The 26,778-nt window shown below is 40.5% G+C and overlaps 2 protein-coding genes across 2 annotated transcripts; one reads left to right on the top strand and one right to left on the bottom strand.

The window, feature by feature from the left end:
* Positions 1-5,650: 5,650 nt before the first annotated feature.
* Positions 5,651-7,878, bottom strand: LOC6629553 (uncharacterized). The gene is made up of 2 exons (XM_002053807.4): positions 7,235-7,878; positions 5,651-7,007 (listed from the first exon to the last, which is right to left on the bottom strand). Exon 2 carries the CDS (start codon positions 7,000-7,002, stop codon positions 5,827-5,829), a length of 1,176 nt encoding a protein of 391 aa, XP_002053843.1. The 5' UTR covers positions 7,003-7,007; positions 7,235-7,878; the 3' UTR covers positions 5,651-5,826.
* A 361-nt stretch (positions 7,879-8,239) lies between these two features.
* On the top strand, positions 8,240-24,949 carry beat-IV (beaten path IV). Its single transcript, XM_002053808.4, has 7 exons — positions 8,240-8,826; positions 14,562-14,994; positions 19,098-19,744; positions 19,798-19,933; positions 21,305-21,438; positions 23,262-23,490; positions 23,555-24,949. The coding sequence occupies exons 2-7, from the start codon at positions 14,940-14,942 to the stop codon at positions 23,659-23,661; spliced, it is 1,308 nt and encodes a 435-aa protein (XP_002053844.2). The 5' UTR covers positions 8,240-8,826; positions 14,562-14,939; the 3' UTR covers positions 23,662-24,949.
* The last annotated feature ends 1,829 nt before the right edge of the window (positions 24,950-26,778 follow it).

Here is a 26,778-nt window from a genome sequence, read left to right as displayed (position 1 = left end):
AAAATAAATGCCATGTAGCATAAGGACACTGTGAAAGGGCATTGATGTATGGTGTGGGAGTGGAAGCCTGTATTTTTAATAAAACCAAATAAACAGCAAAATGGCCATAAAAGCTTTGAGGACGCTAGAGCACCCTGCACAATGTTTGCAATATTAAAGCAGAGCAGAGCTCAAAATCTCAAGCTGAGGCCCAAGTAAACAGCGCAGCTTTTCAGACTCAACTGGCCAGCGGGCAGGCTAAGAAAAATGAGAAAAAATACAATAAAAATTACTGAACCGAATGCATCATAATGTTTACGTTAAAAAAGAACAACATGAAAAAGCGAAGCAGTCCAGCAGCCACGCAGTCAACCAACCAACCAACCAGCCAGCCAGTCAGCCAAGATGCAGTCTCCAGGCAGGCTGAGTGTTGTGGTCTTTGTTCCAAGAAGCCGCAGCACAGTCTGTATGGAACTAAGGGGTAGGCGAAAAAGGAAATGCGAAATATACACACACACCTTACATAATTGTAAAAGAGGGTGTGTCCATTATTATTGTTGTTGTTGTTGTTATTGCGGTTGGCCAGCATCTAAATTGATTATGAGCAGCTGGGATCCAGATATCCAGAGAAACAAGAAGTCCAAGTAAGCCAGAGGCAGGCCACTTGACGTATACTTAATATTAAATTGCGAGTTAGCTGCATGTCTTAAATTTAATATTTCCTAAACGATTTGCTTATTTGCAATAGTCGTTTGGTCTAGATTACCAGAAGAAAACTTGTGGTAAATGGAAATGTAGCTGCAGAGAGTATGTATTTATTATTTTTTAGATTTGAGTTAAATGTTCTTTCTAGAATTCTATTCAAATGGTTTCTAATCAAAAAGCAACTCTCTATTCCTTACCCACCCTTAAAAGAGCACCAGAGCGCCACAAGAATTTGATTCAAGAAAGGACGTTATTTATATTGCGCGCTCGAGTGCTCGAAAGTTGGAATAGAATAACATAAAGTAAATCTCAAAAATGGCTTTTAATGTCACCGCCTTGCAAGTGGCCTTCAGCGTGGCCATGGCAGACCAACCTGCCGGCGAGTAAAGTTTTTAATGCGTCAAGGCCTAAGCTGAAGCCACTTTCTGAAGCGCTACAACAAAGCCAAACACCACTTCAAGTTTGCAGCTGCGACTTCAGTGTTTGCCTTTGCATTGAACATTTGTTGCATGCTGCTGCACTTGACTGTTTGCGACAACTGCAACAACAAAAATAACCCCAACAACAAGAGCAGCAGCACCAAAAACGATACTCACAATTCAACTGTTAAAAACAGCATAACGTAATTATGAGTTACCATTAGGCAATGGCGATGGCAACGTGAACTCTGACACAACAGCTCCACCTGCAACTGCCACTGCCAGACGACCATCAAATGGGCGCCGCAGAGTGTCACAGTAAAATGTAAAAACATTTCGAGTGACATTCGTGTATTTTTTGTTGTATATATTTTTCGTTTATTTTTTTTTTACAGCTCTAAAACGCCGCAAAACGCCCAAGTGCTCACTTCATTCACACTCGATGCGTTTCCATGGTCGGCGGCCTGGCAAGGGGATGACAGTTTCGCTTTCCCTGCAAACAGGTAAGACCGACTGCTGTTTTATAGGAAAATATTTACAATTTGGTATGTAGAGTGGCGTTTCTTGTGCGCTTTTCCGGCGCCTTCTCGTGTGCCGCTTAGTTGTATGTTTTAAAAGGCTCTGGGGCTTTTGTTTGCAACCGCCAGCACTCAAACGCACACATACACGCACACACACGCAAACACACACACACACATTCTAATAGCATTTCAGTTGGCAAGCCTTTTTCATGTCCTGTCAAGTGTTTGCCTTTGTCACAACCAGCTGAGTGTAATGCCCGATGATTCGTTACATGTTAGTCCGCTAAAAAGTTTTGTTGCTTTAATGTGTTTTGCTCTTTGCCATTTAGTTGATTGCTCAGATACATTGCTTGAACCACAATCTGCAAATTGTATCTCATTTATTTCAGCCCCTTACATTATAAGGTTGCACAGCTTTACATTTGTCAGCTATTTAGTACTCGTCTGCATTGGGACTCTGGCATCCTCGTGTCAGTTGTTGCGCTCGGCTGTCAATTTGTGTCCTGTCACTTATTTCACTCATTCCTAATAGGAATCGAATTTCCAGGCTAACAGATATGTGCCGAAAGCCGACGACTGAAAGCACTACAGATCTGAATCTAAGGATAATTTCCGAGTTTATTATTTACTGGCAGATGCATTTAACCTCTCACCTCGCAATAAATTTTCATTTCAACTTAGTAGCATGAGGCATATAAAAATTTATTCGCAAGCTGACCAGGTTAAAGTAAACTGACTGAAAAATAAGTCGTTTAAATTGTGTTAGCCTTTGGCCAGTTTGGGGCTGGAAGCAGTCTAAAAGTAAGCTAGAGTACTTGACAATTTGTGGCGTGATAAAGACGACGAGACTTGTGGAAAATATTTAATTAAAATTAAAATATGGCAGCTGCTCACGACTACATTCTCCGACACAAATCGCATTTAATCCATCTGCAGTTTGGTGCTGCCTTCAGGGCTGCACTTTGGGGCAATAAATTTAAAGCCAACCCTGTCGCTCTTCGGCCAAACTAGTCCTAACTAATGCTCAAATATACTTACCAACAAATATACGTGGTGACATACTACTGGGTAGCGCCTGCAGCTGATCTTGTGCTGCAACTGCGTCTGCTGCCGCTGCTATTGGAGCCCGAACCTCGACTTCCTGGCTGCGCTCCACATTTTTGCCACGAAGATTTTAACTGTCAGCAACTTGGGCGACTTAATTTGAATTTACGGCGCCATGAGGAGCGGCTCGCACTGCTTCTGGGTCTTGCGTCGTACTGGGCTATTATTTCGCACAAACACCATTAAATACTGAGTGGCGCTTCTAATGTGTTTATTGTTGTTACTGTTCCTGGTTCGGGGCTTGTCCAGGGCGAGTGTTCCCGGACTCGTATGTGCGCGACAATAATATTCAAATGCTACAGCATGGCGCGACTGTTCTCTAGCTGTTTTTGCTCGCGTGTGTGGGCGCTGCTTATGGGCGTGGTATGACTCTTTTGCACCGAGTAGTCAGCGCCTAGGTACTCGCTATTCGCCAGGCCATGCTGGCTATAGGAGCCTTCACATTCGCACTCCTGGTTGCAGTCATGCAGCTCGGCCCGCTCTCGAGTCCCGCCTGCATTTTCATATTTATGTGTCTCTAGATAGCGCCACAGCAGTCAAAAGTTCTTCGTTCACACTTGCCACACACACACACACATGCATACAGACACACACACACATACAGACACACACACACACTGACTGTGTGTGTGTTCGTGTTTATATGTTTATATGCTAATACTTTAGCACACATGCCGAGCACTATTATCGCGGGTGCCACTTGGGCGTCGAACTTCCGCCATCCTGCTGTTGGATCTCAAGGCAATTCTGCAGAATGGCAATTTCAGTTTGAGCTTGGTGTGTACTGTAAAATGAATTTTACTTCATTTTGATATGTTTTCCCTGTTGGTTTAGTGTCGGGCACATAAATACATGTGTGCCCCGCAGATAGATATGTGGGGTGTTTTGTTAGTTTGTTTTGCCTGCTGGCTGAACTATCGCAATGATAATAAATTTTATTAATCTTGCTGTCGCACAAGCGCACACAAACCCACCCACACATTGACAAAGGATGTATATCTTTTGCCCACGCCTGGTACTCGCTGATCAAGTGCTCAACTTGGTACTCAAATATGTAAACGTGGCCCAGTACCCAGTGCCGCCATTAGCGAGGAGCACGCCGGAAGCCCAAAACACAGCACGCGGGCGACTTGCTATTTATTTTCATTTCTCGATGCAACCGGCAACAATGCAAGGACAGAAACTCACCGACGCCGTCATTTCCATAAGGTAGGAAGACTCTTGAAATTTATGGCGTAATTACTATTATGCATTCTAATTGCGTGACTTGTTTATTTTGCAATGACTAAAAAAGATTAAGTGTATAAATAATATATGAATATTTTATGAAGATTGTTGCTAATATAATTTAAGTTTAATTATTTAACACAAGCTGTGTCCAAAGGGTTCTTAAGAGGCTAAAACAGTGCTTAAATTCAAACTCTGCAGTCAACCAACAGGAATTTAAAGATGCCGCCGCAACTCTGCCTCAGCACATATACTAAGCGAGCTAATCAAAAATTTATGTAATTTCTGGTGCACTCAAATGGGGGACGAGTGAAAGTGCATTGAGGTCTAGTGGGGATCAAACAGAAACCCCCAGACTGTGCCCGCAATTAAAGCCCCCTCGGCAACAGATTTCCTACAGCGAGAGCTGTGCTGGCCTTTGCTGTGCGGCCTACGGCCTGTGTCCTTCGTCCTTGGTAAACGCTAAGCAGTAAATTTGATGATGTCGACTGCAGTGCTCTTGTGTTTTAGCCGCTGCTGTCTACTGCTGCTGCTGCTGCTGCCGCTGTTGCTGTAGGAAATGCAGTCTAAAAATCAACAAACGCCGGAAATGCGCCGCTGTCGCCTTTCCGATTAAAGTTTCTGCATTCAAAATTGGGCTGTGTGCTGCTCGCATGGGTGGCCACGGGGGTGGCTGGGTAGCAGGAATGTTGTCCCCGCGGATTCTGTGGCTACTTTTACCAAATCTAATTGCAAACTTTATTTAGCTGCAGCTTTCCAACGCCCACTCGCCAACTCGAAAAACATACAATGTGGCGAAATTGTTTTTACGTCTCGTTGCTGTTGTCGACTGTCCTCTGCGTAGTTTCCTGTTTGGTCGCAGTAAATCATGAAATTTATTAGAGAAAATACGAGAAAAAACTAAAATAATTTGCAAATGTTGTCAGCTCTTTGAGTGAATGCAAGCACGCCCTTCGCTAGAAGCCGTGGCATTAATTTAGATGTTATTAATTTCGTTTTGCTGGGTAACTTCATTGACAAAGCCTCAAAGAACGCACGGGCCACAGAGAATTTTGTTTAGATATTTAATCAAAACTAATTGAAAGTTTTGTCTTTGTTGCTGCTCCGATGCCGGCATCCCAGCCGAGCAGCAGTCAATCTTGCAATTTGAGCCCAACTAGAAAGGCTACAAATTATTTTTGGACCCGAGAGAGGCCCCTCCTACAAGAACAACATCAACAGACATGCCAAGCACTTGACTGACGTTTTGCTAAATCTGTCATAAGTTTGATAGGGGCCAGGAAATGAGAGATGCTGCAGAGCCATGTTGAGGAGAGCCCAGAGCTGGTCAAGCTCGAGGGCACTTTTGAATCGAGCTCAGGCAAAGTGGCAAAACATAGCTTAAGGATCTGTTAACGCAATTAAGCAAACGTTGCCAAACGAGGAACATTCTTGTACCCTGGCACTGCTGCCTCGGAAATGAGCAATGCAAATGCGACAAGTGCGTGGCAGGTAAAGTGTGCACAGCAATTAGGCACCCCAATGAACTTGCCTCAACAAGGTTTTGCATCAAAAAAGGCTTGAGAGGAATTTGGGTTACATATTACCTTTAAAGATTTGGCAGAAAATAATAGATAATTTTCGTCCATAGAATATAAGTAACTAGCGTACAAATTCGGCTGTTATGCCTATTTTTGAGATGAATGAAGCAGCTGGTTATTCGTTTTAATATTTTTTTATTTCGAAATATATTAATCGAATAACTATTGAAACTGATGAGAGTTCAATAGATAATAACGGCAAGTTTAAATACCAATGAAATGGCCAAGAGACATCATGTCTAACTACTCATCCTGCCGTTTGCGAATAAACTCGTCAGCATGTTTTGCTAATCACTTCTTTATTTTCTTGAACAGTCTAGGCATCTTTAAGAATGTTCGTGACTTAGGCTGAAGGCTTGATGGGGCAGCACCTATATCTATGGGCGAATCTCTCTTAATCGTTTCGGTTACACAGCGTGAGGCATTTGGAATCGTCAGCGAGCGGGTTTTCGTCACTGGAAGGGGCTCTACGTTGCAGCTAGTGCCGCCTACCTTAGGCGAAATGGTTACCACATAGGAGAAGGGTCCAGTGTTTCGCGAAATATTCTCTTGTTGTTGATGCGGCAGCTGCATGAGCAGGTCACCGATTTGATTGACAATGGGAGACACAGGTGATCTCAGAGTATTAAAGGGCTCTAATCTGCAGGACTTGTTACTTCCCAGCACCATGCTGGAGGTGCTTTTTTTGCACAAGCAGGTCGCGCTGTTCATCCTTTGTAAGGTCCGTCGTGTGTCTATTGTCGGCAATTGGCTGCTGGTTGTGGCACGAATCAGACGCTGTTGGGAAAAGATAGGGGTCTGGAAGTCAAGGGAGATGCTTGATACAGACGTCTCAATCGGCGCATCTCGCTCTATGTCAAACGTGGCTTGCCGCCTTATGCGTTGTTGCTCTGCCAGTGGAGTGGCTATAATCGGATCGCACTGCTGCTGTTCGCGCAGCTTCTCAAGTTGTATGCGGATTTCGTCCATTCTTGACATATGCGGCACTAGATCCTCGACACTAGTGGCATGCGCAATAGGCGTAATCGAGCCTGTTGCCAAAGATGCTACGGGTTTCCCTTCAGCTCTGAGCATGTCTAACTGTAGTTGCTGCATATCTGCCAGGAAGTCACTTTCCTCCTTAGCATCTTTCTCCGACTCGGTGATTGGTACCGTATCAGTTGCTGGGCTCGTGTGATCCAGCCAAGGAAGCACGCAGCATTTCTTCTGGATGCGTTTCATATTCTTTTTTTCTCTCTTTGACAGAGCCGCTTGCAGCTGCTGTCGCGACTTCACACATACACCATCGACCAAAATAAACGGTACGCCCGAGCTGTCGCACTGGGCAATGTCTTCAATGCCGGCCAGTCGATCAGTGGAAATACCATTATTGGGACACTTAAAGACATTTGCTTTAGCCGGTAAAAAAGTGTTTGGCATATTCGTTGCCTCCGGCTTGCTTCCAGTGCGACTCCTTTTTTTGCTCATTGTGGCTGTGAGCAAATGTGAGCAAAGCGTCATTCAATTGCCCCTTGGCGGTTTAATGCAAATCAAATTAGACGATCACATGGTTCACTGAATGTCGCATATGATGAACGGCTTTCACGTTTTCACGTTTATACCAGCTGACACTCGTCACACATTTGATTTGCATTTAATTGTTGCGGAAATAATGCGAAACGCGTCTAGACGGCGTCATCCGCCAACTTTTGCGACTCACCTGAACGAAGAATAGTTACCGCTACTGTACCTAAATTTAAATCCCTCTTAAGTTCTCTGGCAAAAATCGAATTGAAAGGGATAAGCAACTTTTACGAACAGAAGAAAAAAACAAAAAATGTTGCTTTAAGTCCTCAAGCGTCCTTCGAGGCAAAGCGCGCGCACTTGTGGCTGCCAGGCGCCTTCTGCCTTACTCTTGTGTTTGTTTTGTGGGCGGCGCAATCCGTACAGCAAAACTTTATTTTGTTCTGATAAAAACTTAAATGTTACTGTTGCCGCGAGCTGCCGTAAATGCTTGATATCCCCAAAAGGTTAACAGTTTTGGTTGCTGCTCCTGGTTTTGCTCTGCTTGACGTCAGCTTTGTGTGCTATTTTTCTTTTTTATTATATTTTTTTAAGAATTTTGCAAAGCCACAACGTTTGAAACGCCCGCTCAGCACACACAGAAACACAATCAGGCAAACATACACATAGATACAGGTGCACTATGCGTGTGTCTCACTGTGGTTTTGTGTGTTTTCTATTTCTTCGTTGCTGGCTGCTACATTAGGAAAAGCGTGCTCAGTCAAATTTGGTCATATCACTAACAAGAAGAATTTAAATTAATAAAATATATATATTCCAGCAAGTTGGAGCCTTTAAGACTTGAAATTTTAAATGACAAAACCGGCAAAGGCCTTAGCCCTTAGACTAGAATACGGCCCACTTCGTTAGATAGACCTGAGGTAACGATTTATCGTTTCTTCTAAATTTTTACACACTCTTAATGCTGTACCTTTCGCATCCTTATTCTCTTCTTTTCACTCTCTTAAAAATGCATACGATATGAGCGGGCCACACAAAAGCGCTCAGTGTACTAAAAAGCTCACGAATCGCTTGAGTCCTGTCAACCGAGCGCTCAACCGAAGATGGCAAGGAGCACGATGAACTGAATGTGGACGATGACGCGGCTATTGCCGATTGTAGGTTGTGCGGCTCCTCGGCTATGAACATGTTAAATGCGCCAGTTCAGTCAGAATCGGTTAGGTCTACGGCGCGGACGTGACAGCGGCTGGTCAAAGACTTTTTCCACAGGATGCGATCGTATGTTAACAATAATTTGCGGTTGTGGAATTAGCTGCCGAATAACAACGTAAATTCGACAAGTTGGCATAATGCCTTTCGTAAAACTTGGCCCATTGCCTTGGCCACGTCAGTGTGTGTGTTGAGAAAGTGAACTGCAGCTCAGTAGCCCAGGCGTGAAAATTATTAGTGTGCAATTGTTTTCAAAGTGAGCGGGCAATTAAAGTTTCAGACTCGCTGACGAGTGACGTCTAATGGTAGCTTGATGGCTGCCTGATGCAAGTCACGACATAAATTACTCGTCCAGGTAGTTAAACGACATGAAACAGAATAGTCGGCAATAGCGTTTGTGTGAAAAGTACAAGAACGTCAGTTTAACCAACAGCAAAATTCAAAGAACAACAACAATAATTGGATCAAAATCGAAGCACATGAAAGTACATTTCAAACTATATGGATACTTGTGAATGAAGCATTGGCAGCCAAGGACTGAGCAAGCCTAGAACTGGGGAAAATATAAAAGTTAATTATGTAAGTGCTTAAGTCTTAAGGGAAAACAAAAATGATAGGTATTGCGTGGGCAGTAAATGAAAACGGTAACTGGAAATGTTGCGGCAAGGGAGTAAATCAAATGAAATATTGACATCTAGATCGAAAAGGCATCAAAAGCTTGATACCCATGTACACGAAACCTTTGCGATCATGCAGTCCAACTGCCAGCTGTACGCAACCCTGGAAAGGCAGTCGTTGACCCCATTAGCAAGCATTGCAACGAACTCAGCATTGGGCCAGAGGTCGGGGAACCGAGAGTATTGGGCAAACAATGCACACTCAAGGGGGCAAAAATGATTTGGTTACTTCGCCAATAACAAAAGATAAATAATGGGGACAGACAGCGCCACATAGGCAAACAATTTGGCGCCCCGTCATAAATTCAATTAAAATTCAATCGAAAATATATGCAAATTAAACAATGGCGTACATTAAGGGGCTAGTTGGCCATTGAACAACAGTAAACAATGATTGTCCCTAATATGAATACAATAGCTTAACATATCGTCAGATATGCACTTATGTACATACATAAATAAGTATGGCCAGTAAAAAGTAAGCACCATTTGTGCTTTTAGATTGATTATTAAAGTAAAAGCCACTTCGTGACTTCATAATTAACCTTTTTCAGAATTCCATAAATATTCAAGCTGCAGGCGTCAGCTTCGTTCTTTCAATAATGTGGATGCCACTTGAGCGAAACTTGAATATTTTTTACACTTTCCGTGCCGCAACTTTTCAAATTATGTGTCATTTTTCCCCAAGAATTCACGTCTAGAAAATTTTATTTTTACATTTTTATTCTTTTGGTCGTTTTGTTAGTAAAAGTTTTTATCGTTCAAAGTCATGCCGACATTGCCTCATCATTCGGAATTGTGGGCTTGGTAAAAAAGTTTCACCCAAACAATTTTTGATCAGGTCAAATTTAATCTATAAGGATATGGAAAAGCTTTCTTCCATTAGGTATACGACTGTGTGCATGTATATATATGTGCATGTGCATGTATATATATGTCTTAAGTATACTCACAAAATTACCGATTTGTTTGATATACCTATTTTTACAAATAAACATTAAGAAATATATATATTTATTTATACACACAGTTTGTTGAGCTGTTTTTGCTTAACAAAAGCTTACGCAACATTTTACTTTAGTACATTAAGACAAACTTCCTTTTGACACTGCTCGTAATTTCCTGCTTTAATAATTTGCAGTAGCTTAACTGAGATAAGCGGCCGTGACACTCATATTTTGCCTGTTCCTTTATTCCATCAAAATGCGTAATTTTGTTTTTCCTAATCCAGAGAATAGCCACAAATTGAATGCCAGCTGTTTGCTTTTAATTTTAAAGTAACATTGCTTCAAAGTCCCTCACGCTTTACGCTAATAAGTCTTACATAAAATTTCCTTAAGGCGACACGCAAGACTAATAATATCAAGAAAAATGAACGTAAATGAACATAACTCATACGCAATATAAGCGCAAGGTGCGAAAGGCAATCTCACGACTTTCGCGTAAGGATGGTGATGATTTTTATTATTAATTTTTCTTGAGCGACAAGTCTTCCATGAAATAGTTAATTTTTTGACTTTATGTGACACCCATGCGTAAACCTTACCTCTTCTGAGGGTAGCCCCACTTTGGCTTTGCCTACTGAAGCGCGTCTGCGGTTGCCCAACGACAGTTTGGGACTTGGCGTCGTGAAGCTCTTACCGCAACCACAAAACGTTGGTATGGAAATGCTGCATGTTGTGTTTGTGTGTGGGTCTGTGTGTGTTGGGTAAAAATAACTATTATTAGACATCAGACGGCGTTAATTAATAGTATGCTCTCCGCATTCAGACTGTGGTAACATACATTAAAATTGTTTACCAATTTGCGATTCATAAGGAAAAGTACTTAGCTGAAAGCCTTAGAAAGTCACGTAGAAAGTATCACAATAAAGCAATTACCTAAAGAGAACAACTAAATCACGTGACAAACACAAAAAATTGTTTTCTTAATGCAACAACAAGCTGTTGTCGCTTTTGCGTGCCAAGGAAAAAAGATAGCCTTATCATGCTTCAATTATGGTAGTTCTCTACGAGGCTGCCACAAAGAACAATAACGAAAGAGTATAGCTCAATGTTACCACCACTAAAATTTACACATAAGACCGAACTATAGAGTATTGTGTCATATCATTGAGACGTGCACCTGCCGCAATTCAGCTCAGCATTGGCAACCAGGTTGCTTTTTGGTGTTGTTGTTATATTAGACTGTGCACTCATTTATGTTTTATGTGCCATGCACCTAAATCACCATAGACGCCCGCCAGTTGACGTTGCCATTAAAAATTAAAGTTTTTTCTTTGCCAATGAATGTCGTTTTCTTTTATAGTTGGCTGTCTTCCTGGCTGTTCGTATATTATATATTTTGCATGGTGTTTTCATCCTGACGTTGATTTAATTTTAGTGTATGTGCTCAAACTATTCCACGCACCAAAGAAATTTAAAATGTGTAGTTTTTATGTCAGCTGTCAGAATTTAACAAAAATCAACAAGTATTCAACTCTCAATAGGTTAACAACACTGAAGGAGGCTGACTGTGTGCGTACCTAAATGTTAGACTATTAGGTCTCACACGTAGCTGAACATAAATAATCATAATTTATTTATGTTATGGCTAGTCTAGGCTTGGGTAATTTTCTACCTTGCCGCACCATGAAAGGCCGTAAACACTTTGCCCCCACATGGCACAGAAGTATTTTTTTTTTTTGCAGTTATGAGCTGGTTTTATTTGCAAGCGTCATTTTTAACAACTGAAACGTAAAAATACGTCCATCATGTTTATTTTACAGCCTTTGTAGCACATATTTGAGTCTGTGTATCTGTTATGTGTTTGTCGCTATATTCAACATCCGTTAAAGTTCGCAGCCGTCTGGACTTACCCCAGTGCCAACTATAAATAAAATATATAGCAATGTCTCACAATTTCAGATGCATTTGCACTCACAATCATATTTCAATGGGCCCTCATGAATTTGACACGTTTCAGACGTTTTTGACAGCTGCTTAACGTGCAAGCTAGAGCCTGATTAATTTCTTACAACAATCGTTAGCCGATGGAAATCCATATACCAATATATGACCAATGGCTCACGCAGTTTAGTCAAATATCTTTTATTTCTTATAATACAAATGATTAAAATTCTTTGATACCTCATGGAAAGGCTATCAATTACATTTAGTCAAGCCAAAGCTTACTTTCAATTCATTCAGAAATAATACGTTTCAAAATACATATCTTAGTTTACTAAAATAATTGAAAACTTGAACTTAGTCTGGTGAAATTTAAGCTTTTTATATATAATAAAATATGTTAAAATATTATAATACTGATGTTAGCCAGATAGCCCGCCTCATTTTAATATTATATAAGCTGACGTTCAGGCAATTTTGGTAATTTACTTAATTTTGTATTCCCTGCTAATGTAAAATTCATATTTAAATTGGATTAAGTGTCAAACATTTTGACCTAAGCCAACAGCAATTTGCAGTTTTGAATTATAATCTGATTTTTGGTAATGTACGTTCTGCCCGCAGAGGCGCGACGATATGAGCAGCTACAACAAGCATACATATTTATGCAATACTCAAATTGAACATATATGGAATATATTATATCTGTGTGTATTTGTGTGCAACGGTTTGTCAATTTGTTAATATCTGGTGCGGGTCGTCCCAGTCCCAGTCGTCCGTCAAGCCAAAAATCAATATTATGCACAAATAGGCAGCAGCTTGACATCTTTGACATGTGGTCAGGGAGTGCAAGTGGTACTTCGTGGGTCGTCGCGTAAATTAAATTTGTCAGGGAATTGCTGCTTGAAGAGTATCATATATATTATTTATGTTGCATTTAAGAAGCAATAATTTGCATTAATTGCCATTTTTTATCTATCAAAAAGTTGAGGTGTATTTGGTAAACCAAATCAGCACACAAAAACTCAAACACATGACCCCAAAAACTTCAGGCAACTATGAAAGATAAACAACTGCAAACTCAATGGCAGACCAGAGGGACAAGTTGTCGGTTGTGGCGCTTGCTTGTTTTACAATAATAAAGTGCGGCTGCAGCTTTAATAACTTTTGCAGCAGCAACAACCACAACAAAGTTTCTGATGAAGATGACGACAGGGCCAGAGTTGTCAGTAAATTGGGGGCAGGAGAAAAACAAACAAAAACAGCAGTTGCAGTCGACTGTGAATCTGCAGCTGCATTCTAATGGTAACAGAGCCACAACCCTTGCCGGACCATAGCCAGGCAAAAAAAGGAAATACCATATTCCCACAGACATGCGGCATGGGAATCGGTATTTAAAGTGTTACAAAGCTCAAATTTTCAATCCCCTGCAGAATGTCAAAGATGAATAACATTTGTTGCAGCAATGTTTGCACATATTTAAGAAAATTAAGAGTTAGTCAATTTACCTAGAAAATGCAGCGGAAAAATGCTGCTTGCTGCATTACCTTAGTCGTATAGACCAAATTGAGTACTCCTCTCGCTCGTTGCCCTCTTTTGCATGCATTCATGCCGTCAATCCAGAAACTTTCGTCGCGCCGTGTCACGTAGTGTCGCCCATCGCGCAGCCCAATTTGGGTACCCGCGCTTTGCAATGCAAAATGGCGGCGCAGCAAAAGTTTTTACTGCATAATCGCAGGCGCAGCATTTTTCGTTCACTGATAACAACAAAAGCAATTGGAATACAAAATAAACTTTAGAAGACTCTACAAACTTTTCTGAAACTGCGCATAGTGTCCCGCCGGGGCAGCAATAGGAACTAGAACAGACAAATTCATCTGCGTCTGTGGGTAAAAGCATCAGAAAGTTTCATTTGCCAAATGCGAAAAAAATGCTACGATAGACTAGGGCAACAGGAACCAAGTCGACATCAACATCATCACGTTTCACTTAACATTTACATTTTCGCTCTGCTCCTCTGCCACACATTTTTTTTTCTTTGTGATGACTTTTGATTTGTATTTAATTTTAAATCACAAGCACGACAAATGTTTTTTGATTTAAAAGCTTGGACAAGTCGGTGTGTATTTTATTTATTACTTAAATTTCATGGTATTCCGTTTTTATGCTTTTATTTATTTATTATTAATTTTTTTTAAATATATTTGTGTATTTTAAGATTTATTGTTCTTAAATGCTCTATGATAAATTGATACAGCACTATATGTTCACAATATCATACTCGGCTAGATAAATGACTGTTGAGTCGTTTGGATTGCATTTAAAAACCATGAAAAACTAGTTTTCCATTTTGTTTTAAAGCTCGTTGTTTATTTTATGCATTGGTTAAATATGTCCATGTACTTATGTTTTACAATCAGATTTCACATGTGCTTCATATTTGTCAAGAGAACAATTGCTATCAGAGTCCTTAAATTGTCAATGAAAATCAATATAGTTGAATAGCTCGTGTGCTTGCCTTTTTTTTTGTGTTGGAGAAACAAAAATAACAATCAAAGCGGGGAATAATAGAATTCATAAGATATGTGCAGGCCATAGGACTCAGCTTTATTTTCATTAATCTTATTGGCCTATTTAAGTCTATAGTTTATCAAATTGAATTCCTATATTTTGCATTTACATAAATTATCAACTTTGGCTGAAATGATGTTGCTTAAAGCTTATTTAAGTCCATTTATATTCTTTGCAGACTTCAGACTCGCATTTAATGAGCCACAAGCTGTGTCTACACATGGGACTTGGAACTCTCTACTTGAGACTCTTAACAATGCCAACTATAAATGGCAACAGGCTGAAATTTATGCGAAAAGTTGCCCAAGCAATAAGCAAAGAAAGCAAGCCAAACAAGCCATGCCAACGAATATAATAAACAAATGAAACAAAAACTAACACGAGAAACTGTTGAAAAAGGAAAAGACGAAATCACTTAAGTCTGAAGAAAAACATCTCACAAAGAGATCCAAAGTCGCAAATAACTTTAACTCCAGGCGCATACCAATTTTTGCGCCACGCCCAACGCAGGGCGTTATATCAGAAACTCGACGTAAGGAATTATTATGTCATAAATATGAAACACACAAGTGATATGCGCATCATTCTTCTCATTTGCTGCTTACTACAAGGTGAGTGTCAAAAATTCCAAAAGCAGGATATATCGGTGGGAGAAGGGTACGGAATTTGGTAAATTCGCGACTGAGCAAAAAGCAATAAAAAGCAAATTGTAACTGCCGAACTTAGTCACTTGTGACGTTTTAACACCACGACGCCACCACACCCGCTCAGTTGTTTCTGTGGCCTGTGTAATTTTTAACTGCGTTCGTGTGTGTGCCGAGAATAGCATATGCCTGTTGGTACAGCCATACACAATGCTCCACTCCCCGGAGTGACTGTTCCTTTCACTTATTTCGATTATGTTCCATGTTAGGCGCACAGGTTGCTCTTACGAATACGGGCCCTTGACTTATATAAGCCTGACGACCATTAATGGTTTTTTGTTAATAAAACATGACAATTTTTAAAGATCATTTTTGTATGACTGTTAAGCTTGAAGTTGGCTCAATTGAAACTCAATGCAGTTATAATAGCTGCAAATGTGAGGGGCCAGGTAGCTCGGTTTTTGCTGCAGCTGATAAATATTTGGCTCGGAGCTGTAGCTCCCTGCAGAAATCAGTCATATGCATATCCACATATGCTGTGGCGGTGACGCACGCGCCCCAGCAGGGAGTTGCAGCTGCTGTTGCATTGGTATTGGCATAAATTCCATTTCATTTTGCAAACCTGTAATCGTACTCAAAGTGCGCACAAAACATACATGCCAAATGAACCAGTTAAGGCGTGTGACGCATTCGCTCCCGTCCTGGCATCACGCTGTATTTACCACACGAGCAACAAGAACGTCCGCTATTTCGTGTTGCGTCACCGAACGTACGTGCGGCGGGTGTACATCCCTCCCCTGTGCCCAATTCAATTTGCGCAACAAATTTTGTTGTATTTTACTCTTTCTCTCTGTCTCTCGTTGCATGAGTGCAGTATTTAATTTCAAGCGCCATCGAATCATATGATATCTTACAATTTCCGTGACGTAGCTACCATTACTCATACGCTCAGTGGTTCGCTCAAACTTGGCTCATCATGGTGCTGCATTTATTATTAGTTTTCAATTATGTGTAAGCTTAGCTACAATGACGCCAGCCTCACAGTCTTTGCCACAAACGAATTTTTTATTTCGCTTTTAATTTGGCATCGCTTGTCGGACGCTTGTTGCTGTCGTTAGTGTTATTTTATTCATAAATGCTTTGCTGCGAGTCAAGAGTACTTCTCTCACACAACAGCACGCACCATCACAGTGTGAGCCAACACACTTTTATACACATTTGCAACGCTCGTCATGTCAGACCCGTTTAAAGTTGCATTGTTGAAGTCGTTGTTGTTGTTGTTTTGTTCTCGTTAGTTTTTTTTCTGTTTGTGTTTGCGGATTTGCGCCAGATTTGTGTCAACTTGAATACATCAGAAGCGTTTCCAACGACTTTGCTTTTTTGTTGTTATTGTTGTTGTCGCTTGTTGCGGCTCAAAACAAAAATGCACACGCAATCGCACAGCAACGGGGCGTATGAGTATGGAATGTGTAGCGTAGTGTTACCTTTGAGCTAGCTAAGCGCCTGAAAACTGTTGAACTTTTTTCTTTTATTTTATAGTTGTTGTTGTTTTTGATGAGTTGCCGCACCACAGGACGCTATAGACTTTTCGCGGTCCCAGTGCAGCTTTTGTTGTTGCTCGCTTACTGCGTCAAACTAACCTAAAGCCTTTTTCATTATAAATTCTCTTGGATGAAATTCATATTTTGTAAAAAAATTGTTTGCATATTTAAGTCAAGGTTACGCAGCGTCCACAAGAAATTATTTTCTTTCGGGCGCTAGTTTTCTAGTTCAACATAAATGAGAATAACATTAATTGTTTTTTAAACGCTGTTTAAATACACAAGGGAAAATTTAAAATGTCAATACCTCATCGTTATGCATAAGGGGCAGAATGATAAATGTACGTGTTAATGAAGTCTAGACACTTTTATCTGCTCAACAACTACAAGCCCAACGAGCAATAAGAAAGGCCTTAATGAGCATCATGTTTAATTGCCTGGCATTTGAATATCTCTGCCAGAATTTGTTGTTCTCGAACCTTTAACATTTTGACAGTTTTTAGTAACTTTTTACTGATAGGCTGCCAAGCAGGCCATTGTCTGCAGCAGATTGGCCCTGGGACTGACAGAATTTTACGCTAAACGGTTTGGCAGATAAAAAGTTTTTTCTCCCGACTGGGGCCGTATAATTGCTGTGCAGGCACTGAACTCATTAGTGGTCTGAAATGTTACTCCCTTTCACTATGGCCGACCCCGAGGCCGACCTGCTTGTTGGCCGTCCAAGTAAGCCGCTTTGATAGATTTTCGACCAGTTTTATCTTCTAATGGCGGCCTTCATTATGCGCTATTTGGCAACGCACTTCGCTTTAGCCCTCCATGATGGAAGCGATGCTATTCGCTGCTGCACCCGATTTAACCTATTTTACGCTGCTTGTTATCCTCTTTGCCTTGCTCGCTTTTTTCACTTTTCGACGGTTCATTCTCCATGTTTGAAAATCTTATCGAATTATGCTAAGCGTTTAATTTCAAACACGGCAGACCACAGGTACCCAGGCGGGAATACCCTGTTTCAATATGCGTTAATGAGAAGAAAATCATACATAATTTATCATGTATTCTGAGTAATGTTGTAGCCGGATTTCGCACCCCCTCTACTGTTGCTATTTATGCATAATGAACTTGTCAACAGAGCGCCGCGTTAGGTATTTTGTTTTTCATAAAATTAAGAGTGCAAAGCAACTCAGATACTACTGATGGCAGCATATGATCGTTATATAATTCAAGCCTCAATAGGATAAGAGATTAGTATGTGATGGATTTACATCTAATAATAAAGAAATGTGTATTATAACTTTCTCATTTAATCTCTTCAGCATTTTATGTAAAATCTCTTTACTAGAGCATTTAAGCAGACGTTCTGTTGTTTTCTTCATTGTAGCCCAGACATTTTGTCCATGTCGTTTCTGCAGGCAATTCTTTTGTCTTCTTATCCGCTGTTGCCGCTGATGTGGATGCGGGTTTTTAAGTATTTTTCCTTTTAATTAATGTACTTTGTTATGCAGACAAAATGACATGTGTCTGCTTTGTCAACGCTGCAGCTTTGTGTCAATGTGTGCAATGTGTACATTTGTGTCAAAGCAACTGTTACTTCATGGGCCTATCACAGTGGGCCCATACAAAGTCTGTGTGAAACAATCTGCCATACAGAAAAGCTGTATATTTTTAAAAGAAAAACAAGACTTTAATCCTGACAGTTGTCCCAAAAACTGTACGCGAACTAAGGTTTAGTCCTTGAATATTTTTCGATATATATTTAATTTTCTGCACCTGCCTGAATATTACTCCATTTCATTATTTGAAATGAGTTTATGACTGAATTAATAATTTTTATAAATAATATGAATATGAGCTATAACAACTTGGCAGAACAGCGATTGTTTTGTTAGCCAACTCACAAATGTTAAATTTTCGACGACTTTTTTGTTTACTTTAAAAGCGGTCGGGTTTTATTAGTTATTAAATTGTTTATTTAAAAAAGGACAAAACATAAATCTGAAATTCTAATTAAACGCTGCATGAACATGGCCCCAACAGCAACAGCCCCGGTTGGCGAGGATGCAAGCTAATATCCTGTTGGCGCTCTTCGTTCGCTATTTGTAATTTGTGGCCAGGATGTGCGACGTGGCAGCCGGCGTCATAATTTTACAAAGGATTAAGCGCGATTACGTAGTCAGTTATGAATATTTACGAGCCATGCAGCTACAGAATAAAAAAGAGAGCCTCATTGGCAGCATTTAAGATTGCCTACATGCATCGCTTTTTTATCCACTTTTTCAGATTTTCACTTATAAATTATGAATTCATATTGGTGTTGTGTGTTAAATGAATATTCTGATAGAACTTCACTCACTAAGCCAGAACCCATATCACTTGGCAAAAATCAATTTCGCCAATATGCAACGACACGTATAATACGTAATGAAAAGTTGATTGGGCAGTGCAAAAGCTGGCTTGGTGCATGACCTGTTAGCATTATAGACTTATGGCAGTCCTTTAATGCAAGCTTCACTTGCTTTTTCTCGTCTGCAGGTTTCGCACTGGGCGTGCGTATGGTCAAAGTCTCCATACCCGCCTTCAAGATGCGTGGGGAGTCGGCCTTTATGGAATGCCAATATGAGCTAAATCGGACGCACGGACCACAAATAATTAGCAGTGGACATCGAGGTCGCGATCGCTTCTCACAAGGCGGAAGCGATCCACTCGACGGAGATACGGACTTTGACCGACAGCCGCATCGACGTACGCATCAAGGACAGCGGCAATATCAACAGCGTCGTCAGCAGCACCAACCATTGGCACTGAGGCAATATCAAAGTCAAACGGATAGGCACCATCCGCCGCTACCCGAGAAATCGCCGTACGGCCACAGTGTCTATCGGGGCAGTGCAGCATCAGGTTATCTGGGGAGTCGTGTGGGCGCCAGTGTTCACAATGGAGGCGGGGGCAGCGGTAACAGTGTCAGCAGCAGTGGCACCTCAAGCGCTTCCATTTCCTACATACCCGACTTTGGACGGGAAGATGGATATGATGAGAGCGAGGAAGACGAGGAGCCTCAGGAGGAAGGCGAGGAGCTGTACGCCATTAAATGGTACAAAGACAATGAGGAGTTCTATCGCTATGTGCCAAAGGCGCGTCCGGCCAAGACCAGCTACCGCGTTGAAGGCGTGCGCGTGATTGTACGTAAACAATTATTTAGTGTTCGCTCAGGTCTATTAACTATATTTTACAGGAGGAGCTGTCGGATGCCAGCCGCGTGCTGCTGCGCGGTCTGACTCTCAACTCCACCGGCCTCTACCGCTGTGAAATCTCCGCCGAGGCGCCAAATTTCTCTTCAGTGCAAGGCGAAGGTCGCCTGGACATTGTTTGTAAGTAAAGCCCTCCAGATGTTATTTTGGCATTCCATGTAGAACCCAAACCAACTTATCGACTAACGCCAACATTAAGCAAATATTTGCATACAAATTTCTTTTCCAAATACTGACAAATATTGAATTGGTACACAAATAGGTTTATTTATTTATGGAAATTTCATAAATGTGGCATTTAGTTAGTATATGTATTTAAGATAAATTCACCGACTACATATGTCATGTTTACAAACCATTTTGTTTTGTTCGTTGGCCATTTCTATTGGTGTTAGCATTCGAGACACTATATTTATTTAACTTCTACTTTTTATATCCAGAGTCAACAGTTTAAATAAACAAAAAAAATGACTTTATTTATTTTCATGTTGCTGAAACTTAAACGTTTATTTTACATGGAAATATTTAGCTATATGTAGAAAGTACAAATTTCTGTGTCAAACCAATTTAAGCCTATCTAAGGGTATCTACGTCAGACACTCTGGACTATAACAATAAGTGCAATTCCGCCCATACATACACTAATGCACACACAGAATGGCACACTCACAGGGACACACACCTATGCACACGAACACGCACACACACATCAGTTAAGGTTGAACTCATTTTATGCATTTTTTTAGAGCGGTAAATGCGGCTTCCTGAGCTGTTTGTATAGCGTTTGGAATGCTTTTAAAATGCCATTCATAAGCTGCGGTTCCATAATAGCATTTATCTGTAATTTCACGAATGTGTATGTTTTTTTGTTTATCGCATGCAGTTTTATTCACTATATTTTTTGTATTGTGCACAGGCATGTTCATGCATGTATTTGTTTAAGCCAAATGGACAACACCAGCTGAAAAGGGAATATGTAAAACTGCTGCCCGGGTTAAACAGTGGGCGTTACGGAAGCGCTGGCTATATCAATATATTTGGCATGGTAACGGTCGGCAGTTATAGCTATGGGTCGAAGCCGACGATTTATAAGTTAAAATGCCATTTTAATGGATATTTCCGCAGCTTGGCCACGTACAGCATATTTTGTGTTTGTTGGCGTTTTTATATTGACAACTTATGTGCAACTTTTTTTATTGAACTAGTAGGGCTTTCGTATTATTTGAAAATAAAAAAAAACATGTTGAACGAAGCTAGACTACATATATTTGTTTAGACTGGGATAAATAATTTAGCGCCTTGCTTACTTAACTAATAAGGTTGAACTTTTATTAATGAGGTTGAAATAATCGTGAGTACTTGACCAAATATACATTTTTTATTAAGTTAATCAATAGAGAAATATAAGGAATAAGGAACCGATAATAAAATTTAAACGGTGAATGTATTTGTGAACTTGTATTTAATCTCTTGGCTGATTCTCATTTGCAGTTTTACCGCGCGACGGGCCCCACATTAGGGGGCAGCAACATCAGTATCAAATCGGTGAATATTTAACTTTAAACTGCACATCGGGGAAATCCCATCCAGCATCGCATCTACAGTGGTTCATCAATGACCAGCCGGTATGTTCTAAAACACGACCAAAACACTAACATCCAACTTTTTCTGTTGGGTAACCTTGTCCAGGTCCCTCCTACACAAGTTGCTACTATCAACAATTTTCAAATTATGCATACAGTAAATATTTAAACACCCAACAATGGTCTAAGGGGTCGAGTGGGTACGGGAGCAGCACCCAAATCTCTGGCACAGCTGCCAATGTAGGTGCCAGAAATTATTTCACGAGCAAAAATCATGTACCAGGCTGGGGTTCCAGCTTTGCCTATCTCCGCGCCTTTCCCTCACTGCTACCCCCCCCCCCCCCCCCCTGGTTATCCGTAGGCCTTGGAATGGTTTATGGCACATTGTTAGTTTTCTGTAGGTGTAGCTGGGCCATCCATCTAGCTGAAAGCTCGTTACACGTATACTGTAGCCGGAACACAAAACGGCTGCCGATCCGAAGCTGAGCATGAAGAATAAAGAGGCAACCAAGGGACTGGGTCCCCATGCATTTTATAGTTGTCGACTACATGCTACTCAAATTGTGTGAATCGAGGCGTTAAGGTACGAGTTAGTTCATTGTACCATGTTGCTGGTGCTGCTCAGCCCAGTACTGCCTGGGCCGCCCTTCTGTGTCCACTTGTGTAAATAAAAGAAAAATCAATAAGTACGATTAGGCACGTCTCTCGGCTTATTTGCACCACGCCAATGGGGATTACTTACTTCACTTTAAATGTGAACTGAATAAGATTTGTCTAGCAGCTTCTCATAATAAAGTTTGAAAAAATGATTTATATATTTATAAGTCCACTTATCTGCTTTTTTAATCCTGAAACTAATAATTAATGCTCAATAGACAGGAGAATATGTTTTTCAGATATTTTAGAAAAGTTATTATTCTTGCATTGTCCTTGTTGTGGCCACAAAATGTCTAAACAACATTTTGAACTCGCTCTGGATCCCATTTCTGTCTTTGGCTTTGACTAGGAATGCGATGGGCATTTTAAATGTCCTCGTTTTATAGGGCCTGTCTAGTTGCTCGTCCTTGTTCAATGTTTTGTGTTTGGACACAGGACAGCTGCTGGCATTTGCAGCATGTTTTTATGTCAGCCTAGCACAAACACAATTGCGACCCTTTCAGCTTGTTTAATTTATGCCTTTCAAGTTTAAACTCGCTTTCAACTTTGGAATTCAGGAGCTTTGTAATTTTTATGGACGCCATAAAGAATGACAACCCAATCGCATAACAAATGGCAACAATTTCGCTTGCAAAGTGCCAAACTGCGGCGCCCGCATCCGCGCTCAATCCAATCTCACTCCAAATCCAATATAGAAGCAAAAAGTTCAAGCTATTTATTTTCCAATTTCACAATTTGTATCTTCACTTCGTATTTCTCTTATTTATGGCGCTGAGGTCTGAGCAAATGACTTCATTTTTGTTCACATATGCTTCAGAATATTGCGAGTGCATCATGCCTTGATCGGGCTCACCGTCAATTTGCTGACAACGGCAGCATTAAAGGGGGAGAATTAAAAAGCGTCTGCATGTCCTGGTAATTCCAACCTTCAATTCAGACATCTAAGCATTCCATTGCGAACAAAAGAGACATTTGCTTTTAGCACAGCCTTTGAGCGTTGGCCAGACACGTCTGAAATACTCCGGCATAGTGGTTGTTGTTATGTGTGTGTCATACGTGTGCTTAAGAAGAAAATGAAAAGCGAGCGTAGAGGAAAACGCTATTTAACTTTGTGTTCAGTCAAACGGAGGAAGTGAATAGAAATAAACCAAGAGAGAGAGAGAGAGAGCTGACTAAAAACAATGCACATGTCTGGGCTTACCTTGCAGATATTAGAGGAGCAGTACCTTCACAAATACAACGATATTGTCCATAAACACGGACTAATCACCTCGATACTGGGCTTGCAGCTGGAGTTGGAGCCACGACACTTTCATGACGGCGAAATGCGCGTCAAGTGCCTGGCTAGCATATCACCGGTGCTGTGGAAAGGCGGCAGGGAAAGCATTCTACAGCGCCGTCCTGGCATTATTGACAATCGCGAGACCATGCTGCTGGGTAAGTGTACAGCGGGTGTGCTTTATTGGGCATCCATTTTAATTGTGATTGTGTCCTTTCATAGTGCGTAGCTCGGCTGGCCAAGTTGAGAGCAATTTACTGCGCCTGCTGACTATTACCATCATCCTGGCGCGCATTGGTCAGTGGCTGCTCAAGCCCGAGCTGACCTAAAGTGACTTGAGAGTGGAGTTTAGGGCGGATGCATGATTTTCAATTCAATTCAATTCAATTGCAATTGCAATTGCAAAGCATAAATGGTGATTTTGTATACTTAAAGTGTAAAATCTTTAGTTCTAAGCGATAACCGACAACATTAAACTCCCCGGCAACCACTCAAATCAATGGCCCAATCAGTAAAAGTAAGTGTCTGTATGTATTCTAGTACTAAAAAAGGCAAAGATGAATTACAGACATACCCACGCACAGGTACATACAGATTATATTTATAAAGAGCCATTTTTAAATTGAAACGCGTCGTAAATTTATACAAAATGTGGTAAATCTAGTGCAAATATCATGTCTCCCTCACACATACAAGCGTAAAGTTTTCACTTTGCGTGCAAATGCATATCTATCCCTAACTGTTAACTTTTAGACGAGAGGAAAATGACAGACGGTGAAAGAGGAGTACTACGAACACCGTACAAAAATAGTTATTTAAATGTTTGCTTCAAGTGTGTCTCTGGCAAAACGAAATCCAATTAAAAGCATTTTTGCTTGGCAATTCTAACATCCCAAACCTTTCACACAGTAAACGGATAGTTGAGCTTAGTTTCTGTGTAAATAATTCAATGAAACCAAAGCGAAATTTAAGCCTCAAATTTGCCGCACACACCCTTACATACAGATAACATTTGCTTCAGAAATGTCATTTGCGTCATTTTCAGTTTGAAGAAAGACAGCATTTAAATTTACTTTTCTAAAAATATATATATTTTTTTTAATTTAAACAGTTTAAATTTAAAAGTATCAAAGGGTTTTAAGCTCTACTATTCCAAGTTTAGTATATTCATATTATTTTTGTAAAATCTTTTAGTACCATTTAATAAAGAGATCAGAATTCAAATGAAAAACAAAAGGGAAATAAATTAAATTAATAAAATAACCGCAAATTGAATCAAAGCCCGTAACATCTATTTTTTTTTTTTCGATTGAGTGCTAAAATGCCCTCGACCATTGAACAACAGTAGAGGGTTTATTATATATATATTATAGGTACGCATAAGTTGAAATAAATAAATTTATCATTAAGCAGTTTTATTTTTAGTAAAGATATTTAGACTAACTTTTTCGAAATACAACATCCTTTGACTTGTTTGAAGTAGATCGAATTAAAACTAAAAAACTAAAAAATGACATGCCAAAAGCGGCAGCTAAGATAACTACATATAATGTGGCATAAATAAAGCAAGCTCACTCTGTCTATTTCTCTCTTGAGTGTTTGAAATATAAATGTGGAAACAAGCTTCAAGTTCTTTTGTATTTGGGTCGGTTCTCACACGAGCATGTTTAATCATATTTGCTTTTATTTACAGCTGACACGCACTCTGGCTAAATAATAAACATTAACACCTGTATAACCGCAGTAAACTTTTTCGGCACAGGTGTTGCTGCTACACCCGTTTCTTTGCAACAAAATAAAACATATAAAATTTATACAGAACACAATAGAAGGAAAGTTAAAATACCACGTACAAATGTTCTGTGCAAACAAAAACCCCAGTGCGCGGCACACGCACGCTCACATGGACACATGCAGCGGAAGTCGCACGTACAAAATGGCGGCTGCAAATGAAAAAAAAATTCGTGCATACTCTTCGGTGCGCGCGTAAAAATATTTTCCGTTTATTTGCCGTACAGGAGTTTTCATTGCGACTTACCCAATTTGATGATGAAGTAAACTTTATGCGGTGCACATAAATACAAGCGCACGCAAAAGTCTCGCATTAATGCGGAAAAAATGGAAACAGAAATAATAAAAGAAAGGGGTACAAAGAGAACCGCACGCAAGCGCGTCAACGACGCGCCCACAAACCGCGGCCGTGCGTGGGCCAGAAAACCTCTTCCGACAGAACTCTGACCACTCTAATCTGTTCCTGCACCTTTGCAGAACGTCTAAGATTAATATATAGCATGCATTGCATAAGCGGTGCCATTAAAACAAGTCCAGAGCTCGCTGAGTGAAGTCTGGCGACGCTGCCGGCCCTTTCGCTCCTGGCAGGAAGTGGGCAAAAATTTATTGCCAATGATTGCATAGCTAATAAATTTATTTTGCACACAGCTAGGCGTGGTGGACTTGCCGCAATATGGGCCGATGTTGGGTGTTGGTAATTATGACGCCCCAATCGACACGCGTGTGTTCGGGCGTGCGTGTGCTTAACTGTGTGTGTGCGTCATGCGGAAGTGCATGACTAAATTGCAGCACTACAACAACAACAACAACAACAACAAGAGCAATTGCATTTGATTTAAGTTGCATTAAATTAGTTTTTAACAGGTATGATTAATGAGAACACGGTAAAGTCTGACAGCTTCGTGGAAACAAGAAGTTTCTGATGAGTTTTCTCAGCGAAATTTTAATTAAAATGTGATGCACAACAATTATAAATGCCTTGTTTTTGGAAATTGAAAGACAGCGATGGAAAAATAATATCATTGCCAGCAAAACTATTTCCTACCACTATTCATTTCTAAGATTCTACAGAAATCTTTATTTGAACACAATAGCAACACGCTTTGTTCTGTAGATTACGCCCATGCGCTTGAAAAAATATCACGATAAAATACACTTATAAACATAAATTTTCTGTAGAATACTATTCAGGCATTCATATGCATTATATAGATGGCTCGATTGTATGCCTCGATGGCTATATGCTGTTTTGGTGACCCACTTGCCCGCTCCAGGCCGACCCATTAATGGCAAATCAATATGCACTGTTATGGTACACGGAGCGAAGCAACATGAAATACTACGAAATAATATGACGACGATTGAAAAAAAATGGGAGCAGAGCGACACATGTGGAGACTGAAGCCTTGGCATACGGACAAGCGGCCTGCCCCCACGGTAACTATTTGCATAATATTGATTCAATTTCAGTTTGGTACGACTGAGTACGTTATGTCCAACGAAGAGTCCGCGTGCAATCCAACGCTGAGGGCATGCCATGGATTGTATAAATCAATCTTGGCCATTGCGACTGCATGAATTCGGCTAATGGAAGGCGCATGAAATATAAGCATGAGATGGCTGAATGGTCTTGACTGAAAATCTACATAAATTTA

Source organism: Drosophila virilis, chromosome 2, assembly GCF_030788295.1.
Source record: "Drosophila virilis strain 15010-1051.87 chromosome 2, Dvir_AGI_RSII-ME, whole genome shotgun sequence".
NCBI lineage: Eukaryota > Metazoa > Arthropoda > Insecta > Diptera > Drosophilidae > Drosophila > Drosophila virilis.
The sequence above is the reverse complement of the archived record's forward strand: the minus strand, read 5'-3'. Positions and strand labels throughout refer to the sequence as shown.

Bases quoted from the DNA above. Each gene is read 5' to 3' on its own strand.
- LOC6629553 (XM_002053807.4), bottom strand. From the start codon at position 7,002: ATGAGCAAAAAAAGGAGTCGCACTGGAAGCAAGCCGGAGGCAACGAAT.
- beat-IV (XM_002053808.4), top strand. From the start codon at position 14,940: ATGAAACACACAAGTGATATGCGCATCATTCTTCTCATTTGCTGCTTA. The intron at 19,745-19,797 runs GTACGTAAACAA...TATATTTTACAG, and splicing joins TTGAAGGCGTGCGCGTGATT to GAGGAGCTGTCGGATGCCAG. The intron at 23,491-23,554 runs GTAAGTGTACAG...GTCCTTTCATAG, and splicing joins TCGCGAGACCATGCTGCTGG to TGCGTAGCTCGGCTGGCCAA.